The sequence below is a fragment of the Leptonotus elevatus genome, chromosome 6 (assembly GCF_054856555.1).
Source record: "Leptonotus elevatus isolate MCC_2025b chromosome 6, RoL_Lele_1.0, whole genome shotgun sequence".
Classification (NCBI taxonomy): domain Eukaryota; kingdom Metazoa; phylum Chordata; class Actinopteri; order Syngnathiformes; family Syngnathidae; genus Leptonotus; species Leptonotus elevatus.
The window spans coordinates 16,086,042-16,105,099 of record NC_141244.1 but is presented as its reverse complement, the minus strand read 5'-3'; the positions used below and the strand labels follow the sequence as shown (position 1 = coordinate 16,105,099).

Below are 19,058 nucleotides of genomic sequence, written 5' to 3'. Positions count from 1 at the left end.
TAGGTACAGTAATCCCCTCACTATTTGCAAGGGATAATGACTAAGCCCTGCCTCGAAGAGCAAAATATAATAATAATAATAATAATTGGCACCTGTTTAGACAAGATCACTTCAACATACAGTAAAGTACGTCATCACCAATTACAGTACCGCTTTTCTCTTAGCCGGCCGGGACTTGTGGCATTTTAGAGTGCTATAAAAAGTGCACAAAAAAAACACAAATATCTAAGAGTAGTGTCGCAGAAAAGCACTCAAATAAGTGAATTTGTAAATACGCAGAGGGTTATTGTACTGTATACCACTATGAGAAGTGCATGAAAAATATCTCTTGGCAAAGACTCAGTAGCTGAATAAGACTGAAAACTGAGTATAATGGTCTTTGTAAACGTAGATTCTCATACTGGATCTCATTAGATTGCGTTTTTGTAAATTATCATTATGGAGGATAAATGCCGCTAACTACTGACAAAACATGCCTACAATCAAAGGAGAAGCTTATCCATCAATCTATTGCTGCAGGATTTGTACCCGTTTATTCAAGAAAAATTCAGCTGTTGTTCTGTCTGCTCCCGGTCTTCTTTGCCAACTGGCTCAAAAAGAAGATTTTGCTTATTAGCAGAAATTACATCTTGAGTATTTTCCAGTGTGTGGTGATAGCATCTGCAGTGTGATTCAGAATGAAAATGTGCACATTTGTGTTTGCATGCGAAGAACAGCGAGACATAACAGCACATGAATCACAATGCTTATGAGTGACTGAGTGTTGTCCTCAATCATATTTATGTTTTTCTAGATTAGCAACCTGCGGCTCTGGAGCCACATGTGGCTCTTTAGTCCCTCTGTTGTGGCTCTAAATTTTTTTTTAAAAAAAACATTATAGAATTTTATTTAAAATTTAAAAAAACATATGATGTACACGAAATAGCCACAAAAAAGTCAGAATTAATTTTAATAAAGGCAGAATTTTTTTTTTCAAAAAGTAACCATAAAATGTCCAAAAACAAAAAATGGCAGAAAATTGTCTTTATTAATTATTTATTAAAAAAAAAAAAAAAAAAGCTGAAAAAACAAATATGAAAATATAAAATGTCCACACACAAAAAAACTAAAGAAAAATCTCGAAAATTATCATATAATGTACAGTAAACAAAATTGCCCCCCAAAAAGTCCCCAAAAATATTATTTAGAAGTCAGAAAAGACAAAGTTTAAAACTATAAAATGTCCAAAAAATAAAATAAATCCCAAAATTTGCCATAAAATGTCCACAAAATTGCCCCCCCCCCAAAAAAGTCAGAAATTTTATAGCAAAAAAGTCAGAAAATTTATAGCAAAAAAGTCAGAAAATTCTTTATTTAAAAAAAATGTCCACACACACAAAATGATCATATAATGTACACAAAATTGCCAAAAAAATCTGGAAATTTATTTTTTTAAAGTCCCCCCCAAAAAAGTTTAAAAAGTAACTAAATAAAAGAAGAAATCCCCAAAATTGCCATAAAATATCCATAAAATTGCCACAAAAAAAGTTCCGAAAATTTTTATTAAAAAAAGTTGGATTTTTTTTCCAAAAATAGCCATAAAATGTCATTAAAAAAGGATGAAGAGAGGCAATAATGTAATATGTACATACTGTTTTGTTTATGACAATGTTCAAAGGTTTTACGGCTCCAGACAGATTTTGTTGTTATTTATTTGGCCTAAAATGGCTCTTTTGACAGTACAGGTTGCTGCCCCCTGTTCAAGATTGTATATTTTTGCAAAGCTGAGCAGAATTTTCTATAAATCCTCAGATTTCATCCCTCCAAGATACTCCTGAACTTCTTGGCTTCTTGAGGAACACCAGCGCTCCTCTTCGCCGCCACAAACGAGCCGCGAGCACCGCCCACAGTCACAGCGGTAAAACCCTGGTGAGAAGCGCGCATCTTCGTGCGCCATCTCCAGAGCGTGAATCAAAATGTTCACAGGCGTGTCTTTTGCAGAACTGCACTAACATCTCCTGCCTGAGAATCACTTGCGTCGTGGGCCGCTTGGATCGCGGCCAGAGCGCTGTCGTTAAAGTCCGGTCGAGACTGTGGGCGCATACTTTCCTGCAGGTCAGTGTCTGGTTCCACATCTTTGCTTCATTAACCCTTTGTTTATTGGGCCCGGCTGCGTAACTAACCTAAAAAGGTTGAAGTCACATCAGTGATCTTTGAAATACAAGAAGTTGTGTCAGTTCAGCCGATGTTCTTCAGCGTGCTTCGTTCGTTGTGATGATTGCTCAAATGACTTGCATATTTGTCCTGCAGCGGCGTAATGACCCCTACATTCTCAACTCGACTGTGACCTTCGTGGTCCTGGCCGTGCCTTATCGGGTCCAGCCCCCCACCCTGCCTCAACGCACCATCTCGGTAAGGTTTGGGGACATTTTGACTTGGCTCAAATCTGATTTGGAATTTGTATAGGATCAGATCTTTCAGTGTGGAATTTGCAAAATCCTCGTGTGCTTGTGTGGGTTTTTCGTCATCATATTATGATATTAAGTTATGAACTCATTTGCTCCCAAAAACGTATATAAATACGTTCTATTTTAAATGTTTTAGGTGTCTCAAAGACGTATTAATACGGATTTTTTTATGCTAGAGCATACAGAAGGCTTCGATGCACCCTCTGAACTGCAGAGAACGGATGGAGCAATGGTAGTAATTACAAAAACGGCCAGCAGGTGGCAGCTGAGTATAAGAGATCAACCATGGCCATGTAGAAAAATAGCTAATTTACCCACAGGTTTAAACAGTTTTGTGAATAATTATGAAACTTACCTAAATTCTAATTTTTTGCAATTCGCTAATACTGCAGTCAGACCGAACGTGAGCTAAGTGTTTCCAGCCACGTCAGCCTCGGGAAATGTTTTCCTTTTTAGTTTAAAATAGCTTACTTTAACCTCCAGGGTCCCCTGGACACTGGGCAGAACCCAGAGTGTTTTTTTTTTATTTGGTAACGTTTTTAAATCCATCCCTGTTCTGTTGTACCAGCTAGCTAACGCTAAGCTAACCTGGGAGGGTTCATCTTTGCAGGTCAGTGTTGCAGTGTTATTGACTTCAGTGAAACTTTTTGCAAACAATAAGGATTCAGTTTTTACTTGGTACATTGCCACGGAAACTATGTCTGTTAATGTCATAGTAACTTGCGGTACATTATTGTAAACAATACAATACAGTGATCTCGGGACCTCTCAACTTTGAGGCAGACATGCTAACCACCAGCCCACCGCGCAGCCACAGCCACAGAATTGAAATAAATGAATACAACTACCCTTTCAAAGTCCAAAGCTTTTCTTTTCTTTTCCTTTCAAATTCACAGCTACATATTTAAAAAAAAAAAATAATAATAATAATAATAATAATGTGCAACTGCAGCACAGTGAATAGTGGTTATCACATCTGCCTCACAATTCTAAGATTTGGGGGTTCGAATATCGGCTCCGGCCCTCCTGTGGGGAAGTACAACAGCTAAAAGGAAAGGATCATCAATATAGCGAATGGATGAATGAATATTGTGTTGAATGTGTAGATGGGGACACCCGTCTTATGGGGGACACCAGATGTGTCCTTTGCCGTTCCCCTGTGGGTCATCATCCTGGCCATACTGCTTGGCTTGCTAGTACTCGCCGTGCTAACGCTCGCAATGTGGAAGGTACGTATTTATGTGGACACCTTTTGCAACGTCGTCATCTCTTGACCCACACTATACTCAAATGTTTTTTCCTCTCAGTGTGGTTTCTTCGACCGAGCGAGACCGCCGGCGGGGGACAACATCTCCGACCAAGAGCAGCTGACGTCGGATCAAACAGGGGATGCCTAAAAGACACGTGGAACAGATCCTAATAAGGCGGAACTGCGGTTTTAACAGGAACGTGCACCTTCTGACTGGACTGAACCCAAACTGAGATCTGGAGTTGTTGGACCTGACATTTCTCAGGTGCAGATCTTCTGCCTCTCTTGTCCACAAACTGGCCTGGGAGGGTCGGCTTGCTTCAGTCTGCATCGGGCGAGGACCAAAGGCGCTCCGTTTTGACAGCACGAATCCAAAGCACACTTCAGTGGAAGACATTTTTGGGGTTATTTGCCCGTGGTGACGAAAGGACCGCCACAGAACAGCGTGAAGGAAGATCTTCACATTATACCAAATTGGGTTAAATTAGGCACAGAGTTGAGCCACAGGGGGCTTGTACTGTGCTTATGTGAATGTTAGCTTATACACTCACTAGCCACAATATTAGGTACGACTGCACAATAAACCCCGCTATATAATTTGTTTAAACAGTAAACAAGATGTTAGTCTCTCGGTCAAAAAGTAAATGCAAAGCTTATATGAATGCTGTTGCCGTGGCGACGCACTGTTTGCCATGAAAAATAATATGTAAAAGGGTCCTCGTGTGCCACAAAAAAAATCTAAATTGAGATATTCATATATTCCATTTAAAATGATATATAATACATGGACGTACCTCAAAAATTGACAAAGTTACAGCATTTTTAATGTTGGAAAGTTGAAATTGCAATTTTTTTTAAATGAAAATCCGGTTTAGCTAGCGCCGCTAGCTAGCAGCTAGCTAAAAACACTCCCTAGTTACGATGCATACTGTCTAATAATTGCTTTTTTCCATACACTTTTATTACTATTTCTACTTTTGTGCTGCTGGGAAATGAAACTAGAGACCTCAAGGAGGCTATTTGTGGAGAAATCTTAAAATCGACAAATTATGTCCAGGGCTCTGGCACCTTCTTCAGCATCAAAGAACGAGAACCCCCCAAAAAATTGGTTTAGATCGTGCAGGTGTACCTAATGATGCGACTGTTGCGTGTTTGTGTGGATGTTTGTGTGCAGGTACTGTACATATTGTGTGTGCGTGTGTTAAGTAAGAGCTTCTCTTTATCCAATGTTCCGTTCTGCGTCACGTGTCACGCACATACAGACGCATTAACATGAAGGCACAAAGCAAACGTGTATTTATGAATGTACGTGCAATATTTGAACATTGCGTGATACTGAAGCTTGTTTACACTGGCATTATTTTATCAGAGCTTAATAGTGTATATGTATATACGGAAGTGAGTCTTGGGTGTGGTTTTGTGGTTTTTAGTTTTGCTACACAACAAAAGCAGTTGTCTTGACCTGTTTGCGCCACATCAAATAACGTGGAGGTGCAAAATAAGTTATATAAGAAATAATCTTCTGAGGTTTCGGGGTAACATACTGCTTCAAAACTCAAAGTTTTGCTTTCTCATTTTGGACTTCACCAATCATAAGTCCTGCAATGAAATACAACACTTAACATGATAAACTGTTGACTGTGAGTTGTGCGTGAATTTTGTGCGTAATGTTTTCATAGTGTTGTATGCCATACACACACACAAGGGGGAAGTGTCACATACTGTAAGCAGCACTAAAGTGCTGTTAATTCAAAACAGCATACATCATATATGGTTATTTCATCACATGCCAATTCATGCTGTAATATTTTAAATGTTCACATTTTATTCTGAGATTCATCCACGTTCCATTTGAAATGTTTTCTTGGTTTGTAAATGGGAAAAACAGGCCACAGAGAATAAATATGGCATCAAAGATTTTTATTATATTATGGTCTCTTATTTGTTCTTTGTTAATTTTGCTTGTCAAACAGGGTGGTTCACTCCTAACAATTTCATTTCAGAGGAAGAACTCTTGCTCCCCCTGACGGTAAGAAGAAGAACTGAAAAGCACACTAGTTCCAAAAGTGAGGATGTACTGTGCCCTCTATAAGTCAACACTGGTGGATAAAGTCGGAAATGTCACTTTTAAAAGTATTTGCTTAGGTTTAACATCAGATAGATGTCATGTTTAATCTTTAGGAACTTGTGTTGGTAGAGCACAAGCAAGTTTGCTTTGGAAGAGTGATATCACACCCAGAATATGAATTCATGGAAACACGTTTTTCTTTTTTTTACATTTATTTTATTTGTTTTGTTTTGTTTTTTTATGGCAGACTACCACGGATTAACAGGCTGGAATTCGACATTTGGGACACACAATAATTTGTATACAAAATACATTTTTGAGAGATTTTAACTCATTCACTCCCAGCTATTTTCACTGAAGCACTCACTGTTTTGATTGATTTTTGCAAGGCCACAGAATATTGTGTTCTATTGCTATAAAAACATCAAACCTACCAAAAGATTAGAGTCATCAGGGGGAAAAAAAAGTATATTTCTATCCGTTTGGCATCAATTAGCATTAGAATATAGCTACGTTTAATCACTGGGGAAAATACCTTTTTGCAACATGGCCCTGGTTGAGCTCTTATACGCTGCTGCCATCTGCTGGCCGTTTTTTGTAATAATGACCATTGGTTTCAGCGACCCTCTAACCCTTAAGCTTCAGGTGAGAGGCTGCATTAAAAAAATATATATTTGAAAGCCTATAAATACGTTTTTTGGAACATGGCAACATTTAAAATAGAACATTTGTATACGTTTTTGGAAGCAAATTAGTTAATTATATCTAACCAAGGAACCATGCTGCTCTATTTCCACTTATTTATATTTGAATTAAAAATGTGTGCCTTTAAAATTTAAAATGTCTCATGGGGACAGAATATAAACGGACATCTGAGCCAAGTTAATTCATATTGGGGGGAAAAGAACATTTTACAGGCATTCTTTTGTGTTCATGTTGAAGGCAGAGCACAACCTTTAAAAAAAATCATAAAATATTAATTACTGTATTAATATTAAGAAGTTTCATGGGGACGTTGAAGGCATCAATATATAATGAGATAACATTATATAATAATTAGATAAGGAAAATACATTAACAATATTGCAATTACTAATTAACTTTTGACTTGAAACGTTAAAACACTTAGTCCAATATATTTGTATTTATTTTTGGCCCTCTGTAGGACAAGAAACCACATCATAAATATACAGCTTTACTATAAACAGTATAATCATGTGATTCCTGATGGGGAAAAAATGCTTCAGAAAATAAAATATATCCTATTGATAAATCAGTAATTGTTATTAATTAATAAAGGCTGGGCACCTTCAAGCAGAGAAAACCCATGTGAAAAATAAATGATTTGCTCATTTAATGTGAAATGCTATATTATTAGATGACAAAAGCAGAAGATGGATTAACAACAACAACAAAACTCCCACTGAGTTACATAAGAGTCTTTATTTCTTTGAATATATTTGATCAAATTTGAAATCAAACATCGTAAGTAAAGATTGAACAGTTTCTGACTAGCAAACCTCAACACCATCAAAACAGGGGAACATTATTGTATTGATATATAATAAAGTGTTGTAGGACATTGGGGATCATGGCTGACACTTAGCCAACAAACAGACCCCTTGTTACAAAATTGTTTTACAAAGTCAGTGTACAGATGTTTTGGAAAGAAAGTGCTCGTACTGGGTGTGTTGAACTGGTGCAAACAAAAGCAAAATGCTGTAATTTTCTGGTAAATAAGTGATCATGTAGATTGGATATTAAACTTTTGTTATTATTATTATTATTCTCTCCTTCAACATCGTTTTTGGAAGACTGGCTATTTACAATTCAAAAGTTGGCCCCATATCTCAAAGTGCAATGCAGTGCTCAACCATCGTCAACATTATTCAGTACAATTATCTAATTTAGGGCACTAGTTTATTGAAATCTGTAGTTGAATTAACTATTACTGTTGGGTCTTTTTAATTTAAAGTACAAATAGAGTTGACATATGCCATAAGTGTAAATCTGCCGGTCCAATAACAGGCAAGTGGCTGAGGAAACGTTTGCCGAGCTACACTACCTTTTCATACAAAAATAACTCCCAGCGCCAAAACAGCATGTGGTTTAATTTAAGAAGTTGGGCCAGGTCGACTTCCAGGAGAAATATCCAGACAAGTGCAAGGCCACAATCTCCAGGTAAAAATACTGCCACTTGTTATAAACACATCATGTTTTGCTTGTTAAGACTAAATCTGTGTTTGTATACTTCATTGTCACTTGAGAAATTCCTTGGAGAAGTTTGAGTTGGTTTCACATGTTTTTGCTAAGCTAATCCACTGCGAGCTACACTGTCAGAAATAGGGGTACAGTAGGAGTCAGCTGGCTAATTACTGGACCGCTAGCTAACTGTTCTTCTTGTAGAAGCTAGCTATGTACAATTCCCATGACCTAAGAGGTACACTTATATTCCCAAGTTGTACAATGTATGTGTCAAATGTCAATGGTACAAAAGCAGTACCTTTGTGGGTACGACACTTCTGACATGCTATTGTAGCCCTAAAAGGTACAATGTACCTTTTTTCTGAGAGTGTATGGCTTTTACTGAGCAACATCTCAACTTGTTTCAACAACTATTTGTTCTAGTGTCAACACCACATTTTATTGATTTAGCCGTGCTGTGATGCCATTTTAGATTAGCGTCCGAAGAAAACAAATTCATTTGGAAAATTCCAACATTGCCCAAACGCAGACCGCTTCCAACTACGGGGTGTGTTTTCTCAAACATGACATCCTTTTGGATTTCAAGCGGGTTTAAAAGCGTTGTCAGCAAACCAGACCGCAAAGTAGTGACTCTTATGTTACACAACAGAAATACAGGATACTATACAATATTGGTAAGCTTAGCCACCAAACATATTTGTCTTAGAATGGAAAACAAAAAGAAACAAAACCTGTACTTTGCTGACAAATTTCGAGTAGTGTTATATATTGAAGTGAACAATGTGAGATTTTGGATGGACAACAGTCAGTGGGCAGTGTTTAGCCTGAGCAGAACACAAACAGAACAGTCAGGTTTTTTTTGTTTTTGTTTTTGTTTTTTTTAAGTTACAAGTAAACACACTACAGGAGTTAGAAAAGGACAATGGCTATCACGGTGAATGGGGATCATCACGTATTGAATTTTACACTGTTCAAGGTCAAGTCAACTCTTAAGGAGGAGTCCAAATTCAAAGATGGTGTCACATTCATGAATTGAAGCAATAACAGGACCACTTTGATGGCTGCATCAATGGAATGATTGAAGAAAGGGCGCCGTGGCACATACAGTACATAGGCTACATAAGGGTTAGAATATCTATACACACACTGTACACATTCTAAGATACAATTTACTGTACAAATCAACACTAGCTGGCTTTCAGTAACTTTCTTTCTCTAAATAGTAGCTCTATCCATCATCAAAAATAAAAGTGAGATAGTTTGTCCAATGCGTGTTTACATTCCCTGCCTCACTATTCCATTACATATGTAGGACATGATGATAAACAGTCTGTTGATTATCCTCACCGGGCGTTTGACGACATGACCATTGACCGCCATCGCCTTTGCCAACACCCCCACACCCACCGGATGCTTCATCAAAGTGCTGCTGCTCAGAACGTACACAGACAACAAGTGATCATCCACATAGATTTACCGTCCCAGACACACAAACATGCGTACAGACACACACAACCTTCCTGAGTATGAACTGTAAAATTTTGGCTCCATTCTTAAAAGGAAATGAAATTGCAAAAAGACAAGACGGCGCCGAGGCGCTGATGTAGCAGGTAGGTACTTGAAGACAAGAACGTCATTGAGGAAAAGAGGTTGTTTTTCTACCGCCCCTCCTGGTTTCTAAACCAGGCCAACCTGATCAGGTTTTCACCCCAACAATATGATCACCTGACTCATCAATCTCCCTCAACTCTCTAGCTTTCAACTAACTAGTTTAACGGAGGATATTGTGCTTTAGCCTTCGCCACGCTTATTACTAAGCAGCTCTTTCATAGACGGAAACAGTTGAACATCAGATTAATTCAGAATTTGGCCTAGAATTTTTGAGTAGATATGGTCCAAACATAAAACAATTCAGAACCTGAATGAAAATAGGACGACATGAGACAATTTCTGTTTGGGAACGTTGAACAACTCAGAAGTCGTACACCCTCCACTGTACCTGATAAACCCACAGAGCATTGTGCCCTTTTTTTCCACTGCAGAGTACTTCCTTGGCTCATGAGGTGATACCAAATTGGGTGACTTAAACCACTGCTGGTCACTCATCGGTTGAGTGGATTCATCATAGTTGTATCATTATAGCTTAGCTTATAAGGATACATGGCTCGAAGACATAGGCTACATGTGCGCGAAAGCTAGCTTACCCTATCGCAGGGCCTTAGCTGCGTTCTCGACGCATAACGTCAGAAAAGCTCCAGGACTGGTGTCACAAAGGATGTATTTCAAAGGCAACTACAAAGTACAAGTTTTCCCCTAAGGAGGAATCCCCCTGGTGACACACTTTCCCAGCCTTCTCTGCAACGCCTTCATGCAGTCATGTAGGAATTCTCTGCAGCACTGTCGTCATAGCCATCTTGATGTTGTCCACATTTTGCTTCCAAGGTTTGCTCTTCGCCGTTTCCCACAATACTATTTTGAAGTCAAAAGTCAACCATCCTAAGCTAGGAATAGTACATCTGAGTTGAGCACATACTATGCGGTGGAACTGCGGCATGAGATGCCCGGGGGTAGTGAGCCTGCAAAGGGAGCTGGAAGCTGATAGCGAGCAAGAGGATCGCTTACTAGCTGTGGAGCCACATACTGTATTTCCCTCAGGAAACCGAAACAGAGCTAAAAGGGAGAGTGAATTTGATCAGGCTTCTGCTTGACTCCAAATGGAGGCTGAGGTTTCTTCTTGTCTGCTGGATGCGTAATAAGGCAATTGTTTGCTGTTGGATTGCCAGCTTCTGTTCATATTGCAGTTTAGATCGATACAGTTTCAGAAACAGAGGTGCAGTGGGAGTCCATTTTTGCCACTCAAGGATTCAACCCTACTATACCCAATCAGGCTAATGGACTCCAAGGTAAAGGTATTGGTGTACTCCCAAGTTGTAAATGTCAATTGTTCCAAGCGTGTACTCTTTGGGGTACCACCCTATTTACAAGCTATAGTACCCGGAAAAGTACATAATATACTGTTTAGAGTGTACATTGCTGCTATGAACATATTCAGATTGGTTTTTGATTGTTTCATAGAACAGGGTCTGAAAACACCTTCACCTGGGCCCATCTGCTTTCTTTAGAATGGAGCTACTACAGGAATGTGTGATTATGTGACTGCTGTCGAATTGTCGAGCATTGTACTCATTGAAGGCGCAGCAAACAACACATCCATGACTTCGAAAGTCAGTATTGAGGACAAAAAGCGGTGGTTTACATTCATACCTGACCCCTGTGCACTTTCATGAGCCTTACTGTTGACAAACACACGGTTACATACACACAATCAGCGGCAGCACAGACACTCCGTAAATAAAGAATGGTTGATAGTCATTGAAAAAAAAAAACCAGATGTGTGAGGTGGCAAAGATTTCTGCCATGATTATTGCCAAATCAATATCATCTTGAAATCATACAATGGTTGATCTTTGACTCTTAAATGTACACGCACTCATAACATCACTCCAGCCAAGGAAACACAAAATGAATGAACGAACATCTGTTCTGTGCTTGTTCATGTTTGTAAGTCCAGAATGCGATGGCTGTGAACGATGTGACAACAGAGATCCAGCTCATGATAAATGACACACTTAAAAGGTGTCTTACCAACACCCAAGCTCAACATTCACACTGCACTCATTTTTGCTTACAGCTTGATTGCACTGATTGCACAGTGTGTGCGACCACACACTGTACTTTGTTGGAGGTGTCTGAGCCTATGGCAGAAATAGAAATGGTGATACTGTGTAAACTCTGCTAAGTTATAGTAGTCTGAATAGAGAGAACACAGAGTAGATAAACACAGTACAAACACATTTCTTCCCTCCATAGTCTATAGTTTGATCAAACATTTTTCTCTGCCACTACTCGAGTGGCCCTCTATGCTGATTTTCACCTCCTGAGAGATGATGGAGGGTTTGAGCAGAGTCAACGGAGGCTCCCCCTCCACCCTTTCAGTCTGGTCCCGCTCCGGAGCGGACCATCGTCTCTTGCGAACAGTGGTTCTGTCTGGATCTCTGGACTGTATTTTGCAGAGCGTGGGCATATCTGTATTCTCTGAGCCCTGTCTTTTACCTGCAGTTCCAGACATTGCCAGCACAGACTCTCCTCCACAGATCCCCCCCACTGGTCCAGGATTTAGTTCCATTTCGGTTAGTAACTGCCGACCTGACATGGATCCAACTATCCTTTCGACGCCAGAAGCCTTCATAAGAATACCGCTGTTAATGCCTGTTGTGTTTGGCCTTGGACTGTTGCTGACAGCGGGATCTGTGATGTTGCCAGGGTCAGAGAATCTTGTGGTCTTCAGTCTAGCCCCCAATGCTTGGCTGTCTGTTAGAGAGCCATTCCTTAGACCCCGAAGGGTCAGCGACACGCAAACATCACCTACGCACAGCTTAGCGCAGGACAACTCAAAGAGCTGCGTGGTCCGGTCAGGACAGCATGAGGACCAACCTTGTCCAAATACGAAGAAGGGATATTCCACCAACACCTCCACACACACCTGCAGAAACACATGTATGTTTACCTTAAGCATTCTGCTCAACGTTAATGTTTTGCAGAGGATATCTACGAGAGATAGTATACCACATAAGGACTTAATGCTTAGGTCTGTGGAACATAAAAGTTACTTTCCTTCTGTTTTACTTACTGAAAGAGCAAGCATATATCAGATAATATTACAGCAAAAAGCTGATCTGCAATAGTGGGAAACAAGCTTGCCTATTAATCATGTCTGTATGGATGCATTTCCTAAATGTTATTATCTCACAGAAACAATATACTGAAGATGTTCACTGTCTATTAATATATTACGAGTTTGTTTTCTACCATTTTTATTCTACCAGTGGGACCACTGAATATTCTATAAAGTGGAATTCAATATGGATAGTAGTGATAGACCATGCATGGAAAATGTTGATCTCACCTGGGCTTTGAGCTCCCCTACAGAAAACTGTATGACGACAGCATTAGGACTCTGGCCACTATCGATTCGCTCAACAGTGCTGGAGTCAATCTTCAGCTCACTGCTGATCTCCGCACTCTGGATGAAGTCCTCAGTTTTGAGATCCTCCACACGCTTCAACTCCCCATCAGCAAGCTGGATGATTGAGCCTCGCATAAAGAAAGGCGGCAGAGCCACAGGGGAGGAGGGCGAGGAGATGGTGGGAGAAGCTTGGATGGAAGCGGGGACTGGAGCATTGACAGGAACCGTGACTGGAGCTGGGACTGGGGAGAGAGCTGCCACCACTGCAGGGACTGGGTTTGAAGGCAAGGAGGGAGCTGCAATCCGGGCTACCGTGGCAGGAACGTGATTTCCATCTGGGCCTAAAGGCTCACATTTGGACAGGGCAGTGGCAAGATAGGCATGAGGCATGGCGGTGGATATTTGAGGCGTCGTGGTCGCGGTCAGGGAGCTGACAGCACGGCTGGTCTCCATTTCTGTGCCGTTATTTGCACTGCTGACTGGGATGAAAAGGGACTGGCCACTTGGAATGACCAGGTGCTGTGGCAGTGCCGTATGGTAGCTGACTGCATGCTGGTTGGCACTGGTAATATAGCCAATGATGGGTGCTTGTGTGGAAGAATAAAGACTGGCTGGCAGCTCATCCGGGGGTAGGGTCGTCTGAATGACTGTATGGGGTGTGACAGACTTCATCACCTCTCCTGATGAGAGGGAGGAGAAGGATGACGATCTCGATATAGGTTTCCCTAAACAGATGCCTCCCTTCTCAGTCTGAACTAAGGAAATCTTATTCGAACCGTATTCCTGATCAGCGCTATGGTTTGGCTGGGCCACAAGTACTAAGGAGGTCTGGAGTCCTGATGGGTTCTGGCCATAGTCTGCAGGCACAAGGATGTGTCGGGCCTCGTAGCTCTGAACCTGCTGATGATGATTTGCTGGATGGGTGGGAGCTTTCATCTGTTTGACCACTTCTAGCTCGCCGTTAAGCATACCTTTGGCATGCACCTCTGGTTTCTTTCCGGCAGGACCATCTGCATACTGGACAACCAGCTGTGACGGTGCGAGGGTGAGCGTTTGAGGGAGGACAGCAGTATGAGGGTGCAGCTGAAGGTGGGCTCCAGGTGTGGAGACGGCGGCTCCACTGACAGTCAAAGGTGTTCTGCTATCAAGATGGATGTACTGGCTGGTGACTTGTGGAGAGCTTGGAAGGGAGACAGGTGCAAGCTCTGTGGGAGAGAGGCCAATTTGGAACTGCTGTTCTCCTTTGGCGCCAGGCGAGATCAGGGCAGTGGTGTAACCATCTAGGTGAGAGCGATGTCCCATAGGGCTGGTATTCGCGGGAACCACATGAGAGGAGATGTAACCGGCATAGGGCCCGGAGCTTATGAACTGAACATTCGGTGCAAACTGAGCAAACTGGATAGTTCCTGTAGGCTGAGGAATGGCTGTGGGATAAACCGCAGGTAGCGAGGCCAGCGGCACTGCTGATAGAGTAGTTGCTGAGGTTAGATTAGCGGGAGGAGAAGAGGAGGAAGTAGATGGGATGGGACATCTTGGGCTGTCTGAGTCTCTGGACCTACATCGTTCACTGGCTACGCTTGCCAGCCATGCTAGGTTCTCAGTGTGGGGAGCAGGATTGTAATGGACCACTGGAGGAGTTGATGCAGCCACTGCCACTGGCCTCTGCTCCAGAGCCAGAATTTCTCGCTTTTTAGGCGGCAGGCATCCATTACTTCGCTCCTGGTTGGACTTCATTGTGCCAGATAGGTTTTAAATAGCTCTCGTTAGCACTTCTATTGTCTTTAGAGTCTCACTCGCTCTCAGGGTTAATGTCTTCTCTCTTTGCCAGGGTGCAATGGCTCTGCTGGTGGTCACTAGCATACAGCTCCAGGTCTCAATCCAGATAGGGTGGAATCGCTAAAGCTCATAAAATGAGCTCCATAAACTTCATGGGGAATCATTGCTAATGGATGCACTTCTTCCACAATGTTGGCGGGAATCTGATGACAGAGAGACAAACGCCATGGGTAAATGGTTCCAGAGATTATCAATTTGCCCTGACCACTAGCCATGCAAGGCTAGCTCTGTAAACAGAGCTTATCTTTACTAAACATGCTTTTTAAAAGTTCTGAATGGTTGCAATACATCATTTGAAGCTGCAAACAGTAAAGTCCAGGGTGCATTTTGTATTTGCATTGCTCAACTGTCTCTGTCTACTACTGGGTTCACACCCATCAGTATTGTATAAAAATATTTTGGTTATGCAACACTCATTCCTTTGCTTTTTTTATTGAAAATAGGCCTTTGAATACGTATGTATGTGACAGTTATTACAATCATGTGCTTCTCAAGTGGTTCTTACAGTGGAGTGCCAGTATTTCAAAGGCAGACAACCACTGATCAACTTCAAAAGTGTGCCTGCTTTCATGTTTGTAACGGTGTTCTGCCTGTTTTTAGCCACTAGGTGGTATAAATACAAAACGTTTTTTTTTCTTTCTTTTTCTTTTTTTTGCACTCACACACACAAACATGCGCACATACAAACACGGTCTCCCAGGCGGGGAGGCAAACCCACGCCAACCTGCATCATAGACAAGTGACGGTTCCACTCCGCCACCTGGAGCCCATAAATACTCAACTAAAACTACCCTTGGTACAGCAGATTGTTGCTCTGGAGCATATTATTTGCATATTTATTTGACAGTACTGTTTAAACATCCATTCACAAATTTACAGACAATTGCCAGAATCCAACAAGATTTTCCATAAGAGGAAGCAGTATAATAATATTTCTGGAGATTGTGGTTTCCTGGGCAACAGTTTGCGTCAGAACATCCATGCTCATGTGGAGTGTGCATTACTCTTGGAACATTTTTGTTTCCAACTCTCCGGGGCCTTCAGCTGAGTCAGGGCAACTGTAAACATAATTGTTTACTCCGGTCAGACTGGGTGCATTACAGAGGCAGAACAAAAAAAGTTGAAATTTAATTGAGGGGTTTTATCACTAAAGAGTTTTGTTACAAAGTTGCATCCCTGAGAGTCCTACTTTAGTCAAGACTGTATTGTACATGAACAAGCCCATGGTCAATATTTGACCGCAGGGATAAATCAACATATTCTATAGCTGCATATTGTAGATCTGTGCACACAGTAAACACACGAGTTGACCTTGTTTATATTTGTTCACTATGCAGCCTCAAACTCCAATTTTGATTTTGAAAATGATCGCTAGCGTAAATACAACAAAACCCTGCAGATTAACTTCACCTACTGATGTCCCGTGTGATGTTTGAATTTTCAAAGCCGATTTTTTTTTCCATCAAATTCCCATTGGATGACTTTCTTCTTGTTCCACTGTACTTTCCTAGATGTTCTGTTCTTTTATACAGGCTTATCTTTGGATCAATGAGCAAGACACAGCTAGGTTGCTCGCTCACCAGCTCGAGGCACCGCAGAGATTGAGTGCATGACACACACTCACATGCGTGCATAACATTACATTTAAATGAGCATAAATAGGAAGTTCACCACACTAGACAAACACAAGTGGCCTACATAAAATATAGAGTAATCACAAGTGGACCTTGGTCGGTTTCTGTTTGGAGGAGCCTATTGCGAGATAAGACAAGGCTACGGAAAACTCCGAGCAATGTATGTGGATCATAAAGCCAACAGATGCAACAAAGAGTGAGGGGGGAGGAGAGGAAGAACGGCAATGTAGGATGATGGCTCGAGCGGGAGAGGATTCGGAATGGGGAAGAGGGACAGAGAATGGGGTGAGAACGACAGCGCAGCTCCTCCTGACCCACATTGAGCAGTGCCTGCAGCATCAGCCCCCGCCTTGCGATGTCACCACACTCGCACTATCCGCCGTGCAGCATCACCTGTAATGACATCATCGTCTCAGCGCAACACAGCAAGATGAAAGATTACCTAACTTGACATCAAATCGGGAAGGCGTCTTTCCCAACATCGCTCACTGTGCACATGGTCACACATAAACATCATCTCTTGATCTTCCAGCCTAATGTTAGATCGGCGACTGGCAAACGCATGCCCCCCTGTGCTATGGAGAACAAAAGGCGCGCTTTCGAGACGTGAGTATCACCGCGAGTCAAAACGGCGTGGACACTCAGGATCCAGCTCTGCCAAGACAAGTATGATGAAGGGATGACATCAGTTAAGGAGGGGCGGAGGAGCAGACGGCATTTTCATGTGGTGTGATGGAGAGACAAAAAAAACACACACACGCCGCTCCGAGTACGCAACCGTTGTGTCTCCAGGTGAAAGGAAGATACATATCCTCTCTTACGCAGCAGCACCCCACTCCCACCCCCACCAACCCCGCTCGCATTGATCTCTCAAGCTTCATAGCAATAACATCTCTGCAGCATGGAAGGATTGATAATGTAGCCACAGTGTCCTAAGACAAAATAAAATGACCCTGGACTGACATTCGTGTAATCACTAATGCTTATATTCATATCTCACCTGCTAGAGCAGACACAGATTCACAGCCCTGTGCAGCAGTGGCTATATTTAGAAAACAAAAACATCATCATTATCAATCTGAGCATGCATGAAACTGCGAGGGGGGGGGGAATAACCGAGAAAGGCATGCATGTGGGATTCTCTGCGTATAAATAGAAGCTTGCCTTAATCCCTGCACCACAAATACAATACAATCTGGGGAGTTTCACCCTAAAGAGCCATTTTACTGTCCTGTCCAACCTGCGTGTGTCCCTTTAAGAGGCGGAGCAGGTCGTGTGCTTGGCTACAGCCAAAGAACAGGCACTGGGGCTGAAGGCTCAGGCTGTTTTGTCTCCACAATGACTCCAGAGTTCTGCATCAGTGCCGGACACACACAGAAACACACACTCGGGCGTGCTGACATGCAGCCTACCTCCCCTTCCCAGAGCTGAACTGGTCGAACATCTCTGAGCCTCCCCTGTTTTTCTTTTGTAGCAGTAGTGTTATATAGTAGTGGGACAGAAAATACTACGATGCCACAAATCAAAACGCAAAGAGACAAGTCTCCTCCTCCCACCCCCCCCCCCCCCCCCCCCCTCTTCTGCTGGTTCGAGTACTAAGAATAGCTCACCAGTCCTTCCACAGCCACCGCTTGCGGAACATGTGCAACGATTCCTCCTGAGTGAATCCTGGAGACGTGCTTCCTCGCGGCGTCCTTTGTGCAGCAGCAGAGGACCCTGTTTAGGAGTTGCCCCTCCGTTACCCCTGCAAATCGGCCTGATGGCAGAGGAGGTCTCCCCCCTCCGCCGGCCCCCCCCTTTCCTGTGCAAAAGCCCACACCAGGTCTTGCGTGCGAGGCTTCTCCAACGTGTGTTATGCAAGGCCACCAGACCGCCAGCTCCCTCGCGCTCTCTCTCTCTCTCTCTCTCTCTTTTGCCTGGTTGCCTCTCTCCCTCGTTCCCTCTGTGGCTCTCCCTCCTCTTTCTCCCGTCCTCTCTCCCTCAGTACTCCAACTGACACGGCTCCTCCCCCTCCGCCATCAGGTATTCATTCAAAAAAAAAAAAAAAAAAAAACACACTACTTGGCTCCGCGCCCAGACTACGCTCACACGAGGGAGGGAGGGTGGCAGTGAGCAACAGACGGAGGGACGAAGGAGGGAGGGAGGCAAACTTGGAGGGTTTGCGTAGACAGCCATGGATGTGCGTGAACATAAAGAACGGATTCACATGCGAAGACACTGGCACATATACACGCGCGCAAAACTGACTGAGGATTAAATGGTGGAGTGTGTTAGCAAAGCTCCTTTAATGCTCTGCCCTTGTTCATTTTCATATGCATTTCCACTCTCCAAGCAAATCTCCATCTAATCTGCCTGCCAATGATTGAGCTTCTCTTCAGATGGAAAATGACTCAGAGTAACCAGCAACTAGTTCTTCTCCGTCTTTTTTGCCCCCGAGGATATTTTCCCCACACTAAACCGATAAACACCCACACCCAGCCACTTGGCTCTCTTAGGTCCACTTTCCCCTGCTGGGTTCAGGGCAGTGAGAGAGCGCCAGGCTGCAGACGGGCCCTCCAGTGCCAACAAACTGCTATCTGCTCCTCTGCAGGCG

At 42.5% G+C, this 19,058-nt stretch overlaps 2 protein-coding genes across 6 annotated transcripts in view; one reads left to right on the top strand and one right to left on the bottom strand.

Annotated features, from left to right (window-relative positions):
- Positions 1-5,622, top strand: part of itga8 (integrin, alpha 8) — a 52,290-nt gene extending 46,668 nt beyond the window's left edge. Inside the window, exons 26-30 of the mRNA XM_086077578.1 lie at positions 1,792-1,908; positions 1,981-2,094; positions 2,290-2,391; positions 3,554-3,676; positions 3,755-5,622. Of these exons, the coding sequence (XP_085933704.1) occupies positions 1,792-1,908; positions 1,981-2,094; positions 2,290-2,391; positions 3,554-3,676; positions 3,755-3,844 (546 nt within the window). The 3' untranslated portion in view covers positions 3,845-5,622. The remainder of the gene's footprint in view (positions 1-1,791; positions 1,909-1,980; positions 2,095-2,289; positions 2,392-3,553; positions 3,677-3,754) is intronic.
- A 1,566-nt stretch (positions 5,623-7,188) lies between these two features.
- LOC147172284 (ataxin-1-like) lies at positions 7,189-18,435 on the bottom strand. 5 transcript variants are annotated; one of them, XM_086078797.1, is made up of 4 exons: positions 18,076-18,435; positions 17,466-17,507; positions 12,936-14,974; positions 7,189-12,512 (listed from the first exon to the last, which is right to left on the bottom strand). In XM_086078797.1, the coding sequence occupies exons 3-4, from the start codon at positions 14,727-14,729 to the stop codon at positions 11,841-11,843; spliced, it is 2,466 nt and encodes an 821-aa protein (XP_085934923.1). In that variant the 5' UTR covers positions 14,730-14,974; positions 17,466-17,507; positions 18,076-18,435; the 3' UTR covers positions 7,189-11,840. The 5 variants fall into 5 exon arrangements, with proteins under 5 accessions (XP_085934923.1, XP_085934922.1, XP_085934921.1 ...); XM_086078796.1 differs by lacking the exon at positions 17,466-17,507 and adding an exon at positions 16,784-16,858; XM_086078795.1 differs by lacking the exon at positions 17,466-17,507.
- Positions 18,436-19,058: the final 623 nt, after the last annotated feature.